The sequence below is a fragment of the Triticum dicoccoides genome, chromosome 3B, assembly GCF_002162155.2.
Source record: "Triticum dicoccoides isolate Atlit2015 ecotype Zavitan chromosome 3B, WEW_v2.0, whole genome shotgun sequence".
In the NCBI taxonomy this organism is placed as follows: Eukaryota; Viridiplantae; Streptophyta; class Magnoliopsida; order Poales; family Poaceae; genus Triticum; species Triticum dicoccoides.
This window is the reverse complement of record NC_041385.1, coordinates 514,637,075-514,659,995: the sequence shown is the minus strand read 5'-3', so window position 1 is coordinate 514,659,995 and position 22,921 is coordinate 514,637,075. Positions and strand designations below refer to the sequence as shown.

The window sequence follows — 22,921 nt, the reverse complement described above, 5'->3', positions numbered from 1 at the left end:
CTTTATAAAGGAGTAGATGTTGTTATTAGATGTTGTGTACCTAAGCATGAACAGAAATAGATCCTACGCAAGTGTCACTCCGAGGCATATGGAGGACACCATGCTGGAGATAGAACTGCACATAAGGTACTGCAATTCGGTTTTTATTGGCCTACTCTCTTCAAGGATGCCCTTAAGCTTGTCTTGTCTTGTGATGAATGTCAAAGAATTAGTAATATTAGTAGGTGTCAAGAAATGCCTATAAATTATTCTCTTGTTATTGAACCATTTGATGTTTGGGGCTTTGATTATATGGGACCGTTTCCTACCTCTAATGGATATACACATATTTTAGTTGCTGTTGATTACGTTACTAAGTGGGTAGAAACTATTCCAACTAGTAGTGCTGATCAGAACACCTCTATTAAGATGCTTAAAGAAGTTATTTTTCCGAGGTTTGGTGTCCCTAGATACTTAATGACTGATGGTGGTTCACATTTCATTCATGGTGCTTTTCGTAAAATACTAGCTAAGTATGATGTTAATCATAGAATTGCATCTCCATATCACCCACAATCTAGTGGTCAAGTAAAATTGAGTAATAGAGAGCTTAAATTAATTTTGCAAAAGATTGTTAATAGATCTAGAAAGAATTGGTCCAAGAAACTTGATGATGCATTATGGGCTTATAGAACTGCATATAAAAATTCTATGGGTATGTCTCCATATAAGATGGCTTGTGGAAAAGCATGTCACTTACCTCTCGAACTAGAACATAAGGCATATTGGGCTATTAAAGAGCTCAATTATGACTTCAAACTTGCCGGTGAGAAGAGGTTATTTGACATTCGCTCACTTGATGAATGGAGAACTCAAGCCTATGAGAATGCCAAATTGTTTAAAGAAAAAGTTAAAAGATGGCATGACAAAAGGATACAAAAGCGTGAGTTTAATGTAGGTGATTATGTGTTGCTTTTCAACTCTCGTTTAAGATTTTTTGCAGGAAAGCTTCTCTCTAAATGGGAAGGCCCTTACGTTATCGAGGAGGTCTATCGTTCCGGTGCCATAAAAATCAACAACTTCAAAGGCACGAATCTGAAGGTGGTGAACGGTTAAAGAATCAAACATTACATCTCAGGTAATCCTATAAATGTTGAAACTAATATTATTGAAACTGTAACCCTGGAGGAATACATAAGGGACACCTTCTAGAATGTTTCAGACTCCGAAAAGGAATAGGTATGTGGTACGGTAGTAAACCGACTCCAAAACAGTTCTAATAGCAATATTTCTCTGTTTTGGAATATTTAAGAAAATAGGAAAATAAGAAGTAGACCGGGAAGGACAAGAGGCATCCACGAGGGTGGAGGGCGCACCCTACCCCCTGGGCGCGCCCCCCTGCCTCGTGGGCACCTCGTGTGCTCTCCAGACTCCGTTTTCTTGCACGCTACTTCTTTTGGTGGGTAAAAATTCATTATATAATCTCCCGAAGGTTTTGACCACCGTATCATGCAAATATCCTCTGTCTTTGTTTCGAGCTGTTTTCTGTCAGATTTGTCAAGGCCAGGCATCATGACGTCACCGTCCTCCAACAATGAAGATAAGGATGCTTGGCTATTGAAGATAGAGCTGAAGAGAGAAGAACCCGAGGAGATCAACAAGGAGGACGAGATCAAGAAAGCCATGGAGGAACAAGCTCCTGCAGTGGAAGAAGAAGACATTCAACCTCTTCCCAACCTCTTTACCCCAACTGAGATTGAAGCTTTCAAGATGATTGAGTTAGCTCGCATACAAAACAGGTATCTCACAAGTGAAAATATTTTGTTGAAGGATCACATTGTTGCACTCAAGGGCATTATTCGCAAACTGGAGGAGCTTTTACGCTCGATGTGCGACTATCCGTCATCAACAACTCCACCATCACCACCACCAAAGGAGACATAATCACATGGGTATGGGCACTCCCCTTGGCAACTGCCAAGCTTGGGGGAGGTGCCCCGGTATCGTATCACCATCACAATCCTATCTTTACCGTTTTACTTAGTTCAATCCTTTTGGTAATATCTTGATCTAGTAGAATAAAGTTTTCGTATGAATTAGTTCTGAGTTTTGCTTTATGATCCTTCTATGTAATCGAGTTCGTGAATTATATATAATAAAGATTAGTGTTGAGTCAAGGGCTTTGCTATCTTGCTATGATCTTACGGGAATGAAAAGAATAAAAAGAAATAACAGAGATCATATTAATCTTATGGAGAGTAATGACTTCACATATAAAGAGTATGATGATTAAAAGTTGTTGAGAGTTGGCAAACATAGTTTTGGTCATCGTTGCAATTAATAGGAAGTAATAAAGAAAGAGAGGTTCTCACATATAAATATACTATCTTGGACATCTTTTATGATTGTGAGCACTCATTAAAGTATGACATGCTAAAGAGCTGATGTTGGACAAGGAAGACAACGTAATGGGTTATGTTTTCTCACATCTTAATTAAAGTATATTGTCATGGATCGTCCAACATGTTGAGTTTGCCTTTCCCCCCTCATGCTAGCCAAATTCCTTGCACCAAGTAGAGATACTACTTGTGCTTCCAAACATCCTTAAACCCAGTTTTGCCATGAGAGTTCACGTCGGTGTCAAAACCGGCGGATCTCGGGTAGGGGGTCCCGAACTGTGCGTCTAAGGCTAATGGTAAGAGGAGGCGGGGGACACGATGTTTACCCAGGTTCGGGCCCTCTCTATGAAGGTAATACCCTACTTCCTGCTTGATTGATCTTGATGATCTGAGTATTACAAGAGTTGATCTACCATGAGATCGTAGAGGCTAAACTCTAGAAGCTAGCCTATGATTATTATTGTTGTTGTCCTATGGACTAAACCCTCCGGTTTATATAGACACCGGAGGGGGCTAGGGTTACACAGAGTCGGTTACAGAGAAGGAGATCTATACATTCGAATCGCCAAGCTTGCCTTCCACGCAAAGGAGAGTCTCATCCGGACACGGGATGAAGTCTTCAATCTTGTATCTTCATAGTCCAACAGTACGGCCAAAGTAACTACAAGGATACCTACTATGAAGTAACATAATTTCTACAACATTTTAACTATATGTTGCAAAATTTTCAATAGATACACATATAATGGATGTACCATATGCGTTGCAGATTTGTCATATGAAAAACAGAGCAAAAGAGAGAGACACAAAAAAACAGAGCAAAAGAGAGAGAGATGCAAAAAAACAGAGCCCCCGATTCCCCTCATCTCTCCTAGATCGCTGCCACCTCTCCCTCCTCCGATCCACCTCGCTGCCGGCCCTTCCGTTCCCCTCATCCCACCGCGCAGCTTCGGCGGCTGCTGGATCCATTGCATCCCCCACCCACCGATCCCTCTCGCGTCTCATCTCTAGCTCTCTTCACGCGCCTCCTCGCCATCTACGACGGCTAATTCAGGCGACGTCCGGCGAATCCCGCCATCACGAAGCACAGCCCGAGCTCCCCATCGAAATGCGGCACCGTTCCATGCGACTAGATCCGCTGCTCACGCCCCCCCTGCCAAGGGTTTCGGGCGTCGGCTCCGGCGCCGGTGGGCAGGTCGTCCTCCTCTTGTACTCCTCTCTTCCGGTGAGTGCATCCCTTCCCATGGATTCATCCTCTCTTTCTCTCCCCCTTCCTCTAACCTCTATTTTTTCTCCTCTTGTAGACGTGCAGGGAGGAACAGGCTACGTGTGAACTCCATCGTGACACTACTGACGGTGATGTCAATGGACGAGATGTGCCTTGGGTTGACGAGCATGCACTGAGGAGGGAAGTGAAAAAGGAATACGTCGCCAAGAGAACTCAATGGTACGGTGCTGGAGGTGGAGGAGGTGGCCAACATGGCGCTGTACGTGGAGTTGGACGAGGCTAGGTATGTGACCATGACTTGGACTTCGAACTATCCCTAGGAGTTAAGGCTGAACCTTCTACCTGTGTGTTGCATAACCACTACTAGACAACTGAATATATCCAATGCGACCTCACCCAAAAAGCATCAAGATAATTGATCGACCTGAAACTATGGATTTAGTAACCTCTTGGTTCTGCCAGTTTTCTTGATTAAATATGTATGCCTGCTGCTTAGATTAAAAACATTTGTTTGGCAGTGGCGGACGTGGCAAGAAGTGAAGAAACCAAGAGGGGGGCATTTTTTAAACAAAATATATTAGAATCTGTGTATATAGTATTGTACATTGTAACATTCACTCTCCGGGTTTGTTGGATCACGCCGCGCCCTGGCCTGCGTGCCTACATTGTAGGGCGACGGGTGCTCCACTTTCCCTTCATATACTCTATACTCTGTAACAGTTTCAATCAATCAAGGAAATATAGTTTCTTCCGGGTCCCCTTTATGGCCGGCACGCACTCCTCCCCGTCCGTCGCCGCCATGGATTCTGTCACCTCTCCGGCCTCCCTCACTTCCACCGCGCCTGCCGCCACCACTGTCGCGGCCTCCTCCTCCACTTCCTCCCCGCCGTTCGTCTTCGGCACGCCCCCCTCTCTCTTCAGCAGCAATAGCTCCGCCGTGACCGGATCGCAGTTCGCCCCTCTCTTCTCCTTCGCAACTACTACGCCACCACCCCCTGCCCCCCGCCTCTCCATCTACAACGACCATATCTCCAACCACATCAAATTCCTCCTCAACCCTGCGGATCACAACTACCACAAATGGAAGTCTTTCTTCCTCATGGTCCTCATCCGCCACGGCGTCAAGTTTCTCATCGAGCACCCTCCTCCTCCCAACGCCGATGCTGCCTACCTCGAGCTCGATGCCCATGTCGTTCTCTGGATCTATGCCACGCTCGCCGACTCCATGGTGGATCACGTCGTCGGCGCCACCAACACCTTCGCCCTCTGGCACAAAATCAAGGATTTCTTCCTTGCCAATCGTGCTGCCCGGTTCATGATCCTCAACCGGCAGTATCGCAACCTCAAGCAGGGCGACCTTCCTGTGGCCGAGTACGCGCGGCGCATGAAACTCCTCACCGACGGTCTCGCAGACATCGAGCACGCCGTCACCGAGGTCGATCTCCGCACCCAGTTCCTTCATGGCCTCGACAAGCGCCTCGACACCATTCGAGTCGTCCTCGGCGACCAGGAGCTGCCCTTCGACACCGTGCTCTCTCGGGTCATCCTGGCCGAAGAGTCCCAGGAACAGCGTGCCGCTGAGGAGAGCGCCTCGGCGTTTGTGCTCCCCGGTGGTGACCACGGCCAGAGCGGTGGCTCCGGCGGTGGTGCTCGCGGTTCCGGCAGCGACCGCTCCAAGGACCGTGCCCAGGGCCACCTTCCTCATCAGCAGCAGCATGCCCCTGGTCGTGGACGCGCCGATCGCTCGGCCGATGGCGGTGACCGTGGCCGCGGCCGTGGACGTGGCTGGGGCGACCAGTCGGGTCGCGGATCTGCACCGCAGCTCCAGTTCTCGCCGTTCACGGGCTACTTTGCGCCCTACGGCATGGCGCTCCCCTCGCCCCGTTCTGGGTGGGTGCCCCCGAATGCCGCCGGCGTCCTCGGCCCGCGCCCTGGCTTCCACGCGCAAGCCTACCCCATGTACCAGCCTGCACCGCCTCCTCCGTCCTACCCGCTCCAACCGCCGTCATGGGAGCACCTTGCGATGCTCAACGCCGCCTACAGCAACTCCGGCTTCCCCACCACTCCCGGCACCGAGTGGTTCCTCGACAGCAGCGCCTCTTCCCATGTGACGGGCAGTCAAGGTAACATCACCACGTCAAGTTCTTCATTAACGCATGTCCCTCGTAGCATTCTTGTTGGCAATGGTCACTCTCTTCCCATCACTGCCACTGGATCTACCATCCTCCCCCCTCACGATTTTAAACTTACCGATATTCTTGTCTCCCCAAACGTCGTCACTAGCCTTATTTCTGTTCGCAAGTTTACTAAAGATAATTCTTGCTCCATTGAATTTTATCTGTGTGGTTTTCTTGTGAAGGATCTACGCACTCGGAAAGTTCTCATGATCTCCGCTAGTACCGGCGACCTCTACCCATTCATCGGCAACAATCCGGCGACGGCGGCCGCTTTCCTCACCACTTCTTCGGCGTTGTGGCACCGCCGACTTGGACACCCAAGCGCTCACACTCTATCCACATTATCTCGCGATTTTCTTAATGTTTGTAATAAGGAGCCGCACTCTGTATGTAGTGCCTGTCAACTAGGACGCCAACCACGTCTCCCTTTCCCTTCCTCTACTAGAAAAACTTGTGCTCCCTTTCAGTTAATTCATTGTGATTTGTGGACCTCTCCGGTTGTAAGTTTCTCTGGATATCAATACTACCTCATTGTGTTGGATGATTACACGCATTTTTCGTGGTCCTTTCCTATGCGCCATAAGTCCGACACCTCCACTATGCTCCAACGCTTCTTTACATACGTTCACACCCAATTTCATGTCATCATCCAAACCATGCAATGTGACAACGGAGGTGAGTTTATCAACTCTTCCCTCCGCTCCTTCTTCTCCTCCAACGGCGTTGTCTATCGTTTTTCTTGCCCCCACACCTCCCCACAAAACGGTAAAGCCGAACGACTCATTCGCACAACCAACGATATCGTCCGCACGCTCTTACACCAAGCCAACCTCACTCCCCTGTTCTGGGTCGAGGCCCTCCACACCGCCACGTACTTGCTGAACCGCCGCCCATCTCGCACCATCGCACCTCACACACCATACTACCTTCTCCACGGCACCCAACCTGATTATTCACACTTACGGGTCTTTGGGTGTTTGTGTTTTCCCAACTTATATGCCACCACCGACCACAAACTAGCTCCCCGCTCCTCCCGTTGCATCTTCCTAGGATACCCACTCGAGCACAAAGGCTATCGGTGCTACGATCTCACCACTCGCCGCGTCATTGTATCACGCCATGTCACATTTGATGAAAACGTGTTTCCATACACGCCCACACCGCCCTGGCACACCACCCCCACGACCACAGAAAATCCCCATGCAGCCTCAACCCCACCGGATCTCTTGGATCACGCGCACCTACCTCCACCTCCCTCGGACGGGGCCCCACCTCCTCCACCAGCGCCTCGGCCACCCAATCCCGCAACCCCCTCTCCCACCCCCTCCGCCACGTGCTCGCCTGCCACTGGCTCGCCCCCCGCTCACTGCCAATCAGCCTCGTCCAGCGCGCCTGTCTCCCCACCTACCCCCAGATCCCCCTCGCTTTCCGCACCAGCCGGCCCGTCTGCCACCGTATCCGCCTCGGATCACTCGCCACATGGAGCTGCGTCCTCTGCTCATGTCCCCACCGAATCCTCCTTGCTTTCTGCGCCGTCCACTCCGCCCGCGCCACGCCTCCCTCGCCACGCCATTCCGGTTCAGCCACCCAACAACGCACACAGGATGTCCACACGCGCTAAAACTGGTTATCTTATGCCAAAACGATTATTTCTCGCTGCCACCTCCTCCGACACCATATCTCCCATCCCACCCACCTACAAATCAGCCCTTAAAGACCCACATTGGCACCAGGCAATGCTCGAGGAATACAATGCTTTAATGAACAACTTTACTTGGTCGTTGGTGCCTAAACCTGCAGGTGTCAAATCTTGTCACGGGAAAATGGATTTTTCGGCACAAATTCAACCCGGATGGCTCTCTTGCTCGCTACAAAGCTCGGTAGGTCGTGCGTGGCTTTACTCAACAGGAGGGAGTGGACTATGGTGAAACTTTCAGCCCGGTGGTCAAACCAGCAACCATCCGGGTGGTCCTCAGTATTGCTACTTCTCGCTCATGGCCTGTTCACCAGCTCGATGTCAAGAATGCATTTCTTCATGGGGATCTTCACGAGACGGTGTATTGTAGCCAGCCTTCGGGGTTCATGGACAGCTCCAAACCGGATCATGTTTGCCTTCTTCGCAAGTCCCTCTACGGCCTTAAGCAAGCCCCAAGGACTTGGTTTCTCCGGTTTCAGGCATTTCTTCTTCACTTGGGCTTTCGGGCATCAAAGAGTGACTCCTCTCTTTTCATCCTGCACCACGGTACCTCCATTGCATACTTGCTGGTCTAGTTGATGATATCATACTTACGGCTAGCTCCTCCACCACACTCACCTATATCATCAACTCTCTCAAGTCCGAGTTCTCCATGACTGACTTGGGTGCTCTACATCACTTCTTGGGCATCAATGTCACCACCAACTCCTCTGGCCTTTTCTTGTGCCAACAGCAGTATGCTCTTGAGATTGTTGAGCGTGCCAAGATGCTCAATTGCAAGCCCGTCTCCACGCCCATTGACACAAGCTCCAAGCTGTCCTCTCACACCGGCACTCTCCTCTCCAATCCTACACACTACAGAAGCCTTGCTGGGGCTCTCCAATATCTCACTCTTACCCGCCCGGACATAGCCTATGCCGTTCAACAAGTATGCCTCTTCATGCATGCCCCTCGGGATACGCACATGCAACTTTCAAATGGCTTTTGCGCTACATCAAAGGAACGTCTCATTATGGCCTTCAGCTCTTCAAGTCCTCCATGGATCTTCTTGCCTACACCGATGCCGACTGGGCAGGTTGCCCGGACACCCGTCGTTCCACCTCCGGGTTCTGTGTGTTTCTTGGGGACAATCTCATTTCCTGGTCTTCGAAGAGGCAACCTACCATATCCCGTTCAAGTGCCGAAGCTGAGTACAGGGGCATTGCAAACTGTGTGGCTGAGTCCTGCTGGTTACGCCAACTTCTCCATGAGCTCAAACTCCCTCCGACTCGTGCCACACTAGTATACTGTGACAATGTCAGTGCTTCTTACCTTGCCTGCAACCCAGTTCAGCATCAACGAACAAAGCACATTGAGATCGACTTGCACTTTGTGCGTGACCGTGTCGCTCTTGGGGAAGCTCGCGTCTTCACGTTCCATCCAGCTCTCAATATGCAGACATTTTCACGAAGGGGTTGCCGTCTCCAGTGTTCACAGATTTTTGCTGCAGCCTGAACAACCTTCCAAACGGAGTTCCGACTGAGGGGGGTGTTAGAATCTGTGTATATAGTATTGTACATTGTAACGTTCACTCTCCGGGTTTGTTGGATCACGCCGCGCCCTGGCCTGCGTGCCTACATTGTAGGGCGACGGGTGCTCCACTTTCCCTTCATATACTCTGTACTCTGTAACAGTTTCAATCAATCAAGGAAATATAGTTTCCAACTAAATATGCATTACTAGGAGCAGTGTGAGCTGATGGTTCATTCTTGTTCAACACTGCTCACAAACAGAAGTGAAGAAATATGGAGGTGTTATTTTTCAACCGGAAGCATAGCTGCTACTCACGTATGCAAGAAACAGACAAATTATTTCCAGCCATAATTCAAGAAAACCAAGACTGTAAAGGAGTATAGAATAAAAGCATGCAAAATGAGTAGTACTTCGGAGTCAGGCGTTTGTGGATCAAGGCATTGACACAGCCGACCTGCCAGCAATGACATGCCTCGTCGATCAAAGGCATTGGCACAGCCAACCGGCCCGCAGCAATGTCGAGCACAATGGCCACCATGTCGCGGCCTGAGGGACATTTTCAATGTGTTGATCTCGCCGCTGAAGGAGCAGAGACAATTGGTGCGGCATGAGGTCGCGGCCGCGACGACCCGGCAGCCCGCGCACACGAGGTCAAGGGCTCGATGCAGAACTCATTGCCAATACTAGAGGAGGCGCTCTCGCAGCACCAATATGTCCTGCAGCCTGCTAGACGGTATTGCTCCGGCCATCTCCGGCCATGGATATGCCATCAATTGTAGGTTTCCTGCTTGCTACTGTGCACTGCAGGTCATCTTTGTTTCTCATACCAATGGTCACACTCACAGCCACCGCATTGCAACCCCTTTTGGCCTCCATGAGGCTCCGCCAGTGTCGTGTCGTATCATAGGAAAGGTTGCATATACGGACAACCCCCACATGCACAACACCAGTCACTGCCTTAAACACATGTCCAGAACTAATGCCAAGCATGGATAAATCCATATCTTAAATCGTATGTTCTTAAACAACAGCCATGCATGTAAGGACAAGCCATGTAAATAGGATTCAGTCATATTCTAATATGTTTTATCCTTTTTTATAATTGTAATTTTTTGATGTCAATTATTCCCTACTGTAGGTAGCTCTCAAACTGCACAGAGTCAAGATTGATGCTACGGTACCATTAATGATTCCAACAGAAGATATTTGCAACCTGAAGTGTTACACAAGGTTACTATTGTGCCAATGTGTCATCATGTGTTTCCATGATTTTTGCAAACCTTTAATATATCCCCGGGTTCCTTTTCTTCTATGCTAGAATTGGTTTGGAAAAACTGTATGCAACTACGGCCATGAAATTGTATTGAGAATTATGCAAGGAGTGAGTCATCATTTCTTGAATGGGCTTGATATTATTATAACTTTAATATAATCCAAACACACACAACTTCCTACAGAGAACTTACTATGAATTTTCTTTTGGCAATGCTTATGAAACGCAAATGAAGTAAGATGCCAATCAATTGAAGAAATTGATGGAAATTAGTAGAAAATTATCTAACATTTCAGTATTAGCAAACTGATTCTAATGAGAATAGTAGATTTGTATACGCCATACTGTAGGGTGAGGATTCATTCCTTAAGGCTGGCTTAGAATTATGTGCCAATTATAGTTTCTGTGTTAATCCATTCTCATTCATTGTATACTTTTAATGATAACAGAGCGGCTTCTTTTATAAATTCTTAGCTTCTTATATAAATTCTAAGTTACTCATGTATGCAGGTCAGCTTCAAGGCTATGAAGCGAAAGATCAGGCAAAGGTTTTCGCCATGTTTGTCCTTTAGCTTAGTAACTGTACGTCTAGTTCTTTCCCATGTTGTAGTTCTTTTATTTGCACCGTACTTCTTGAAAGATGATAACTTGCAATCATTATTGTAGAGTGGCCATGCTTCTATTTATATTCCTGAAATAGACTGAAATTTCATTTACGTCTCTATAATTCGTTTTGTTAATAAAATTGTTTGATTAATTAAAAAATGCAATTACATGGCTGTATCCTCATTTTCCATTGTATCATGTCTCCACTTCTATCTAACAGGGATCGTAGCTCTTGCTATAGTTGTAAGTTGTGATCCTAAATGTATATTTTTTCGATATCGTGATCCTAAATGTAAACTTGATGGTGCTGAAATTACAAATGAATTCTCGGCAGTGCATGTTGATATGGCACTTGTAAAAACTGAAGATTTGGTACGGAGTCGTAAAACATGTAATATTCTCGGTAATGCAGAAAAAACAAAGATTGCATTGCCTTCAACCTTTGTATGTGAGTCCTGTCTATATCACTACTTGCATCATGTCAATGCATTCTGTGTTAACAACTCATTTTGTTATTTTCTCTGTATATTCAAAAGATATATGGATGATTATATGGGTGCGTGGCAAGAATACTGCAATGATGATGATGGTGTTCTGGTTCATGATGATGATGATGACGACGGACGCTTTTAGTTGTAGTTAAGTTGTAGGGATGTTGTTCCTGTTGGATGATGTTCTTGTTCCTTAGTTAAGTTTTTGTTACGAAAATGCTGTGCAGACGATGGATCGATGAGATGCATGGACGACTTGATGTGCAGCGTCGTTCACGCATCATCGTCTGTGTAGCAGCGCTCTTTTTGTTAAGTTGTAGGGATGTTGATGGATGCTTTCAGTTTAAGTTTTGACGTCAAGAAAATATTTAGATTATGTATCACAATTGGATGAAGTTCCTCATGTAATCCAACAGTTCTATCCAATATATGATTTCGTCCCCTCGTGAGTATATTCCTTTTTTCCTCACTTGATATACATAACTATTACCATTATGTGGAACATTAATTTAATAGCTGGGATTATAGATATTCACATTTTATATGTACTAGTTGCAAATTCTTTTGGCCAAGCAATGAGATTTGGATTCCTGTATATTAAGCACCAACGTATATATAACTGTTGTAAAATTTAGTTTTATGTGTTGTACTCTTGCAACGTTTTGTTTTACCAACGAAAGTAAAAGCATTGCATTATGCGCCAGCAACATTGGATAAGGCTACGCATCCCAAACCGTTGGTAAAGACACTAACAAAGCATATATGGACTTTTAGATACGAAAAAAACCGTTGGTATAGGGATGGTCCTGTTGTAGGCTGTCCGGATACCCCCAAATTCAGGACTCCCTCAGTAGCCCCTGAACCAGGCTTCAATGACGATGAGTCCGGCGTGCAGATTGTCTTCGACATTGCAAGGCGGGTTCCTCCTCCGAATACTCCATAGAAGATTTTGAACACGAGAATCGTGTCCGGCTCTGCAAAACAATTTCCACATACCACCGTAGAGAGAATAGTATTTGACAAATCGATCTGCTGACAAATTTTTTGTAGAGTGACATGGTCCGGTCATTATTCGAACCGCTTTTCACAACCAGCCACTACACATATTGCGAGACAGTTTTATTGGCACATCTTGTCGAAGCAGAGATCGTGTCCCCTTATCACGGGATTCTCGTCAATACGGGTATGGGTAACCCAACTGCGCCATCAATCGCGGCGCTTGGGAAACAAGCGATCTTAACGGGCAAGTGGGGAGGCTCATAGTTCCTACCGCCTTATATAAGGAGATAAGGATTCCCCTTTTTCACCCACGCCTTCTTCCTCCATTGCTCATCCGTTCTCGCACTCTTGAGCTCCAGCGCCCAAGTTCTCACCTTCTCCGTTAAGCCATTCCAATCATGTCCGGAGCGGGAGGCAAGTGGGTGGCCTCGTCTGTCAAGGAGGAGGACATTACGAAGCTCCAGGCAGCCGGATACTTGGCTGCAGATATTGCGCACCGGCTCCCGGACGCAGGGCAGATCATTCCGACTCCGGGACCCCATGAGAGGGTCGTGTTCCTCACCCACTTCGTCCGCGGACTGGGATTCCCTCTCCACCTATTTGTCCGCGGGCTCTTGTTCTATTACAGGCTGGATTTTCATGATCTAGCCCCTAACTTCATCCTCAACATCTCGGTGTTTATCGTCGTGTGCAAGGCTTTTCTCCGCATCAGGCTCCACTTCGGCCTGTGGCTAAAGATCTTCAACGTGAAGCCGAAGATAGTGGTCGGCCAGCAGGCGGAGTGTGGTGGCGCCATGCTGGGCAAGATGCCCAGCATTACCTGGCTCGAAGGCTCCTTTGCGGAGACCGTGAAGGGGTGGCAATCGGGATGGTTCTACATCACCGAGCCACGTGACGCCAACTGGGTGGCGGCCCCTGAATTCCGATCCGGCATCCCCGTGCGGCTCACATCCTAGAAGAAGAAGGGCCTAGCCTTCGGCGCACCCGCGGAGCTGACTAGACTCCAGAACTACGTCAAGAACATGATAACCAAGAACATCAAGCTTGTCAACGTAGTCCAGGTCATGCTATTTCGCTGGATTCTCCCGTGTCAAAGATGGGCGTTCAACCTGTGGGAGTTCAATGCGGCCCAACACCAGACACTACAAGAGCTCTTTGATACGATGCACAAAGACGTCTGGAAGGTGTTGTTCAAGTCCACCGAAGTCCCTCCTCCCCCTTCCGAAGACCGCGGACTCAGCGCCAAGCGCCACGCCAATGCGGTAAGCCTTCTGCATTTGTGCCTTTCCTCAGTATATTTGTGGGAGGAACTTAAGCCTCCGTACTAACTTGATAGGAATACGTGGCGACGGCGGAGCGAATTGACTGTCCGGCTCCATTGCCTGAAGATCCAACGACCGCTCTCTTGACGGAGATGCTGGTTCCGGCACCTTATAAGGTGCCGGAGAAGAAGGCCAAAAAGAAGGTCGTGGGGACCATGAAAAGTCTCCGGCGCAACGCGGCGCCGGACTCATCGTCCAAAGACACCGAGGCGCCCTCCTCCAACGACAATGAGGAGGAGGAGAAGGAAAACCCTCTCCCCAAAGAGGGGGAGAATAAAAGAAAGGCCGCCCCTTCCGGGGAGGCCGAAGGGTCCAAGAAGGGATGGACCCTCCCTCTGGACCACTCCACTACCACTGCCTATAGCGAGGAGGAGTGGCTACCCAGGGCCAAGCCCCTGGCGAAGTCGTAAGTATTCAAATGTCAGGATACTTCTTGCATATTTTAGCTTTATGGCTCCTTATTATGCCAAGGTTTGTTTGTGCAGTCCGCCCAAAGCCCATATCGACTTGCCCTCCTCGGAAGGGTCCTTGAGCTCGTCGGAGATGAATAGCTATTCGCTCCCGATGGCTTCCACCCCCCGGCCCATGGATGACACCGAGGTGTTATCTCAGAGGATGCCGGGCCAAGAGGAGGTAGTCCTGGAGACGCCTCAAGGCGAGACTCTCGATGCGGGGCTCATGGGGGGGGGGGAGATCCCCATGGATTCGGATGAGGGGGGGCCGCAGCAAGCTTGGCCCCCAGCCGGATACTACACCGGAACCTTCAGTGCTTCCGGATTCAGGCAGGCAACCACCCGCCAAAGGGGGCGAGCCGTCTGTGCCGATGACCTTTGTCCATCCAGAGGCATCAGACAATCTGGTGGAAGCGCTTCAGAGTGCTTCCCTTGGTGAAGGACACCGTACTCTTATGAGTACGGTGATTGCGAAGGTTCAGTCTGACAAGAGCGGATTGACCGAAGCCTGCGCCAGCCTTCTGGCAGGCTTTGAGGTAAGTAATTTAAATTGTGAGAAAGTATCACGGTATAGACAGTAGCCCCTGATGCTCTGTTTGGTGTTCGGAAAGAAAGGCCGAACAGAGGATCAAATATTGTACCCAGGAGTCTAATCATATTATGTCTATGTGAATAAGCAGGCGTCGCTGCTGGCCGCCGCAACCGCCACTGTGGAGGTCTCCGGACTGAGGTAGAGCCTGGGGCGGGCCGAAGAAGAGCTTGGCCTTGTAAAGAGGCAGCTCGAGGAAAACAAAGGTAAGTAATACCCCGTCTGAATGTTATGTAAAGGAAAAAATCAATGTTTCTAAATAGAAGCATGATGAATTTTACTAGGGGCTGCAACCGAAGTGGCGGCCCTTAAGAAGGCAATGTCTGAGGCCGAAAGCAAAGCGGCCGAGGAGTGCACCGAGCGCGAAAAACAAGTGGCGCGGGTTGATGAGGTCCAGCAAGAGCTTCAGGACTTCGTCAAAAAATTTGACTCCTTGGAGCGTGACTCCAAGATGCAGGAGTCGGAGGTTGCGAAGGCCCGTTAGAGCGCAATAGATGCCAAGGCCGAAGCCCAGAAGGCCCTCCAAGAAATTGGGGCGGCCAAGAAGATAGCTGTGGGTAAGGCTTTCATTATGCAAAGCAGGCATGTGAAGGAGTCTTTCCTTTTACTTACCCGAGTTTGGAGCTCTCCAGGAGCAGTCGCAGATCTGCCATGCAGCGTCTTTGATGCCGCAGAGTTCTACCGGGCTGAGGAAGAGAGCTCGACGGGTAAGTTGTTTTGGTCCCAGTATATTGGGGCCGAGCAGCCGGTGCCCTTGAGCGACCAGCTGAAGCAAATGGTCGAACTTCACAAAGCGGCTGAACTGGCCATGAAGGACTTTATAGTCCGGCTGTGGCCTGGCGAGCCCCTTCCCGGCAGCTACTTCGGCCTTGTCAAGCGGATGGTAGATGCCTGTCCGCGGCTGGAAGTCGTGAAGCGGTCCATCTGCATTGAGGGTGCACGTAGGGCCTTGGCCCGTGCGAAGGTGCACTGGGGGAAGATGGATGCCGAGAAGCCGGTGACAAAGGGGCCACCGAAGGGCAAAGAGCATCGCCACCCCGAACAGTACTATGACAATGTCATTAAAGGTGCCCGCCTTGTGGCGGATGAATGCACCAGGGATGTAATATTTGAATGAATGTACTCATGTCATCCTGTAATATGATACGAGTTTATGTGCGCTATACGGTGCTTGTTTATTTAAAATATTACCTTTTGTGCGGCCGTTTTATAAATTCCTGAGAGTTGCCAGTCGCCAGCTTCTGCCCCCATGTAACTAGTACTGGGGTGTTCGGGATAAGTATAAACACTCTTTATCCAAATTTTTGGTCCTTTGAAGGAGGTGTTTAGTGCCACGAACGAGGCAATCGGACTATACGGCTTTATCGCCCTCACTTAGCCATAAAAGTCTATAATTTTAAATTTTGGCGAAGCCCCTGGTATTCGAAAAGCCGGACTCGGGGCGCTATACACGCCTAAATCGGACGAGGCCGATTCCTTGCCCGAAGCGGAAAAAATCTTTAAGGATTTGAGACCTCTCAAACAGCGACCAGCTCTCACCTTATCATGACAGTCAGTTTTCGGCTTTCTCTACTGAGGTGTTCATCCAGAAGAACCGGGACACAATCACAGTAGTTCTCCTAGCGCTACCTTAGCCGATATAGCGGAACGTAAGGTACCAAAACATAGGAGCCGGACAAACCCAACTATTGACCCAAGACATGATTCGGAGCTGATGCATATAATGCTATAAGTTCGAGGTGCCGCACTATCGAAAGTGTTCGGACTTTTCTTGCCAGGTTATGGGGTACTGAAGCCCCTAGCAAACTGGTCGTGCCAAAATGCATGGGTGTACTAAATAAGCAGTAAAGAAAAATAGATGAATGAACATAAGAGCAAGCTGACGCTGTATGCTATTTTCCCTTGTTTATTCAAATGATACGTCAAGGCGTACATATACAAGTAGTGCGATAAGCAAAATAAGACTGTTTGACACATTCTGACCCGGAGCGGGCGATATGTGGGTATGTAAAACAGGTATAGCGATCGTTATCAGAGACCACCTGAGGATTCCCATGTGCGCCCAAGCTTCTTGTCCTCCTGGTGTGTCCGTTCGCTATGTGTCCGGTAACCGGTATTTTCGGAGGAGCCTCCTGAAGATAGGGACCTGAAAGAAAAACAGGGGTGCAAAGATGCGTGGGTCCCGGGGCGGTCGAACCGCATTGTGGACCGTGTCATGGTTGTGCCTCTGCCTATGCCCAGGGTATTTTAAGTGCGTAATTATGTACACGCGACACGAATGTTGCCGCTTGACTGGCACTAGGGTGGAGGGCGGATTTCTAGTTGAGCTCTGGACGTGCCGGATGAACCTGTTGCGGAGTACTCCAGACTCGCTTGACGGTATCCGGGTTCTTTATTGCCGAATTGGATGTTTGCCTGAGAAGGCTGTTTTGTACTTCCGCCGTGAGGGCCGCAGTGTGCTCCTCCGTGCGGAGCGAGTGTTCTGTGTTTCCATTAACTGTAATAACCCCGCAGGGTCCCGACATTTTGAGCTTGAGATATGCATAATGCAGTACCGCATTAAATTTGGTGAATGCGGTTCGTCCGAGCAGTGCATGATAGCCACTGCGGAAGGGGACGATGTCGAAGATTAACTCCTCGCTTCGGAAATTGTCCGGAGATCCAAAGACCACTTCCAGTGTGATTGAGCCCGTACAACAGACCTCCACATCGGGTATGACACCTTTGAAGGTGGTTTTTGTGGGCTTGATCCTTGAGGGGTCGATGCCCATCTTGCACACTGTATCCTGATAGAGCAGGTTCAGGCTGCTGCCACCGTCCATAAGGACTCGTGTGAGATGGAATTCATCAATGATGGGGTCAAGGACCAATGCGGCCGAACCGCCATGACGGATACTGGTATGATGGTCCCTGGGATCGAAGGTGATCGGACAAGAGGACCATGGGCTGAACTTTGGGGCAACTGGCTCCATCGCATAGACGTCCCTTAGTGCACACTTCTGTTCCCTCTTGGGAATATGGGTTGCGTATATCATATTTATTGTTTTCACCTGGGGAGGGAATTTCTTCTGTCCTCCTGTGTTCGGCGGCCGAGGCTCCTCGTCGTCATCGTTGTGTAGCCCCTATTCCTTATTTTCAGCATTCAACTTGCCGGCCTGTTTAAACACCCATCATTCCCTGTTGGTGTGGTTGGCTGGTTTATCAGGGGTGCCATGAATTTTGCATGAGCGATCGAGTATGCGGTCCAAACTGGACGAGCCCGGGCTATTTCTTTTGAATGGCTTTTTCCGCTGTCCAGATTTAAAGCCTCTGAATCCGGCATTGACTGTCGTGTCTTCGGCATTGTCGCCATTGTTCTGACGCTTGTGTCTATTGCATCGGGGCTTGCCGTTATTATCTCTGACGTCTGAGTCACCAGAGTTTTTTGGTGTGATATTGCTACGGGCCAGCCAGCTGTCCTCGCCCGCGCAAAAGCGGGTCATGAGTGTCGTAAGGGCCGCCATGGACTTTGGCTTCTCTTGGCCGAGGTGTCGAGCGAGCCACTCATCACGGATGTTATGCTTGAAAGCTGCTAAGGCTTCAGCATCCAGACAATAGACAATTTGGTTCTTTTTAGTTAGGAACCGAGTCCAGAATTTTCTGGCTGACTCTCCAGGCTGTTGGGTTATGTGACTTAAGTCATCAGTATTCGGTGGTTGCACGTAAGTGCCCTAGAAGTTGTCAAGAAATGCGTCTTCCAGGTTCTCCCAACTCCCGATGGAGTTTGCCGGCAAGCTATTCAGCCAATGCCGAGCTGGTCCCTTGAGTTTTAGTGGGAGGTACTTGATGGCGTGTAGATCATCTTAGCGGGCCATGTGAATGTGGAGGAGAAAATCTTTAATCCATACCGCGGGGTCTGTTGTGCCTTCATATGACTCAATGTTTATGGGTTTAAACCCTTCTCGGAATTCATGATCCATTACTTCATCAGTGAAGCATAGGGGGTGTGCGGCGCCTCTATGCCGGGCTACATCCCGACGTAGTTCAAGTGAATCTAGTCTGTTGTATTCGGCCCGGACGGACTTTGGTTTATTGTATCCGGCGGGATGGTCATCGTCACGTATTGTGGCGCGCCCCCGTGATCCGTAGATCGATCTTGACTGTCCTGCTTTTTTTGTCCAATACATCTCGTAGGTCCTTCGTGTAGTCTCGGGCCTTAGCATTATCGTTTGATTGGCGACGGGGTGCGGTCTGGACTTAAGGCTGGTACGCCACTTTGTCGCAGCCACGAGGTGGCCGGTCCGCCGCGTCATGCGCTGGTAGCGTGAGCTTGAAGGCCTCCTCTTCGAGTTGAGGTAGCAACCTGCGCTTTGGGTAGCTTTTTCTAGGGCGCTCGAGTCCGTATTCCTCGGCAGCGAGGACATCAGTCCATCTGCCAGTTGGCAGATCTTGATCAGCTTGGAGCTACTGCTGCTTTTTCTTCAGGCTTTTTGCAGTGGCTATAAGCCGGCATTTGAAGCGCTCCTGCTCGACGGGAACCTCCGGCACGATGAATTCTTCGTCGCCAAGGCTCACTTCGTTTTCAGAGAGGGGCATGTAATTATCATCCTCCGATTCTCCATCAGTTGCCTGTTCTCTAGGGCTAGCTTGCCCATCCTCTTGCTCGGCCTGTTCGAAGCCTGGCTGGGCAGGATTGTCTTCGTCTTCGGCACCATCCGGATTGTTATCTCCTGTGCCAGCATCACTATTTTTGGTATGGCGGGGCTTGGAGAGGCGCCGATGACGCTGGTGTCTTGATTGCTTCCCCGAGGGGTTATCTTCCGTTGCCTCATCGCCATTGTTTTCTTTAGGGGTGTCCACCATATAAATATCATAAGATGAGGTGGCGGTCCAGCGCCCTGTAGGCGGTGGTTCCCGTTCTTCTCCTGCATCGTCGTCCATACCGTCGATGTCTTCGGAGTCGAAGTCAAGCACGTCGGTTAAGTCATCGACAGTGGCTATAAAGTGGGTGGTGGGTGGGGGACAAGTTTCGTCGTCCGCTTCCCACTCGGGCCGGACATAGTTCGGCCAGGAATCTCTCGACAGGGAAAGAGACCTTAATGAGTTTAGCACATCGCCCAAGGGTGAGTGCTGGAAAATATCCGCGGTGGTGAACTCCATGACCGGTGCCCAATTAGATTAGATAGGCATGGGCGCACACAGTTTGGATCCTATAGCCGGAAACGAGTCTGGGGGTCCAATGACATCACTCTCACAGGAGGTGGGGTCAGTATTCGGCTCCAACGCCGATGAGTGCGCGGCCTCCGGGGCGGTGTCCATCCACCCATCCTCGGAAGGAACGATCTGCTCCGGATTGATTCCCGGTGCCGCTGCAGGTGCAATCTCCCGAACACTGTCTAATGACAGATCTAGGTCATGTTCATCGCGACCGTTCGGCGTACCTGACATGGCTCGAATCTGTCAAAGATCAAGTCTCCGCAGATATCGGCAGTATAGTTTAAGCTTCCAAACCTAACCTGATAGCCAAGGGCGTAGCTACCGATCTGCTCCAGATGGACAAGCGAGTTGGCCCGCAATACGAAGCCACCGAATATGAAGATCTGTCTGGGAAGGAAAACCTCCCCCTAGACTACGTCGTTGAAGATGATTGAAGGAGCCATCAAACCTTATCGTGACGGCACAATGGAACTCTCAATGAAAGCACCAATGTCGGTGTCAAAACCGGCGGATCTCGGGTAGGGGGTCCCGAACTGTGCGTCTAAGGCTAATGGTAACAGGAGGCGGGGGACACGATGTTTACCCAGGTTCGGGCCCTCTCTATGGAGGTAATACCCTACTTCCTGCTTGATTGATCTTGATGATATGAGTATTACAAGAGTTGATCTACCACGAGATCGTAGAGGCTAAACCCTAGAAGCTAGCCTATGATTATGATTGTTGTTGTCCTATGGACTAAACCCTCCGGTTTATATAGACACCAGAGGGGGCTAGGGTTACACAGAGTCGGTTACAGAGAAGGAGATCTATACATCCAAATCGCCAAGCTTGCCTTCCACGCAAAGGAGAGTCCCATCCGGACACAGGACGAAGTCTTCAATCTTGTATCTTCATAGTCCAACAATCCGGCCAAAGTATATAGTCCGGCTGTCCGGATACCCCCAAATCCAGGACTCCCTCATCCACCATATCTACCTATGGATTGAGTAAGATCCTTCAAGTAAGTTGTCATGTTGCATGCAATAAAAATTGCTCTCCAAATATGTATGACTTATTAGTGTGGAGAAAATAAGCTTTATATGATCTTGTGATACTGAAGTAATAAAAGCGACAAACTGCATAATAAAGGTTCGTATCACAAGTGGCAATATAAAGTGGCGTTCTTTTGCATTAAGATTTTGTGCATCCAACCAGAAAAGCACATCACAACCTCTACTTCCCTCTGCGAAGGGTCTATCTTTTACTTTCTATCTTATGCAAGAGTCATGGTGATCTTCACCTTTCCTTTTTACATTTTATCCTTTGGCAAGGACCTCGTGTTGGAAAATCCTGATATATATATCCAATTGGATGTAAGTTAGCATGAACTATTATTGTTGACATTACCCTTGAGGTAAAAGGTTGGAAGGCAACACAATAAGCCCGTATCTTTCTCTGTGTCCGATTTAAACTCCATAACCATAAATATTGCGTGAGTGTTAGCAATTGTGAAAGACTAAATGATAGTTGAGTATGTGGACTTGCTGAAAAGCTCTTACATTGACTCTTTCCTATGTTATGATAAATTGCCATTGCTTCAATGACCGAGATCATAGTTTGTTGGTTCTCAATGAAGTTTATGATTCATACTCGACATTCTGAATAGATTGTTACTTGAGCATAAGAAGTCATATGACAATATATATATATATATATATATATGTATATATATATATATATGTTGATGTTATAAGAATGAGCATGATGCCCTCATGTCCGTATTTTATTTTATCGACACCTCTATCTCTAAACATTTGGACATATTTTACGATATCGACTTCAGCTTGAGGACAAGCGAGGTCTAAGCTTGGGGGAGTTGATACATCCATTTTGCATCATGCTTTTATATCAATATTTATTGCATTGTGGACTAATATTACACGTCATGTCATAATACTTATGGCTATTCTCTCTTATTTTACAAGGTTTACATAAAGAGGGAGAATGTCGGCAGCTGGGATTCTGGGCTAGAAAAGGAGCAAATATTGGAGACCTATTCTGCACAGCTCCAAAAGTCCTGAAACTTCATGAAAGTTGGAATTAATAATAAATATTGAGCGAAAGAAGTACCAGAGGGGGCCCACACCCTGGCCACGAGGGTGGGGGCACGTCCTACCCCCCTGGGCGTGCCCCTTGCCTCGTGGGCCCTGTCGGTGTCAAAACCGGCGGATCTCAGTTAGGGGGTCCCGAACTGTGCGTCCTTATGGTAACAGGAGGCTGGGGACACAATGTTTACCTAGGTTCAGGCCCTCTCGATGGAGGTAATACCCTACTTCCTGCTTGATTGATCTTGATGATATGAGTATTACAAGAGTTGATCTACCACGAGATCGTAGAGGCTAAACCCTAGAAGCTAGCCTATGATTATGATTGTTGTTGTCCTACGGACTAAACCCTCTGGTTTATATAGACACCGGAGGGGGCTAGGGTTACACAAAGTCGGTTACAGAGAAGGAGTCTACATATCCGAATCGCCGAGCTTGCACTACAAAAAAAAGACACATCTGTGACATTTTGGGTCGAACGAATTTTTTTCTGTCATACATATGACACTTCTATGACGATAATTGTGACAAAACCTGGTATCATCATTGATGTGGTGGGATCCTACTTCTATGACAAAAAATCATGACAGAAAATGGGCTTTTTGTCCTGGGCGGGCCGGAGAAGCAGCTGCATGACATTCTTTGGGCCGTCCATGACGGAAAAACCGTGGTAGAAGCGAGGGGGAGGAAAATTTCGGGGAGTTGCCGGTTATGGTGGGAGGTCGGGCGCCGAGCGATGCACGTTTCTCTCGTACACGTACACGCATGTGTGCGAGGTGTTGGCTCTAACTGAACCCGAGCGAGGCGTTGGGCTCTAACTGAACCCGAGCGATCGATCGATGGCTGTTAACTGAACCCGATGGAGCGATTCCTTCGCTATTGCTGCTAACTGAAGCCGATCGATTGGATAAACAGTGA

General features: G+C 48.7%; 1 protein-coding gene across 1 annotated transcript; it reads left to right on the top strand.

Annotated features, from left to right (window-relative positions):
* Window positions 1-3,155: 3,155 nt before the first annotated feature.
* On the top strand, window positions 3,156-6,003 carry LOC119279615. The gene is made up of 4 exons (XM_037560800.1): window positions 3,156-3,603; window positions 3,683-3,889; window positions 4,125-5,729; window positions 5,966-6,003. Exons 2-4 carry the CDS (start codon window positions 3,823-3,825, stop codon window positions 6,001-6,003), a joined length of 1,710 nt encoding a protein of 569 aa, XP_037416697.1. The 5' UTR covers window positions 3,156-3,603; window positions 3,683-3,822.
* The last annotated feature ends 16,918 nt before the right edge of the window (window positions 6,004-22,921 follow it).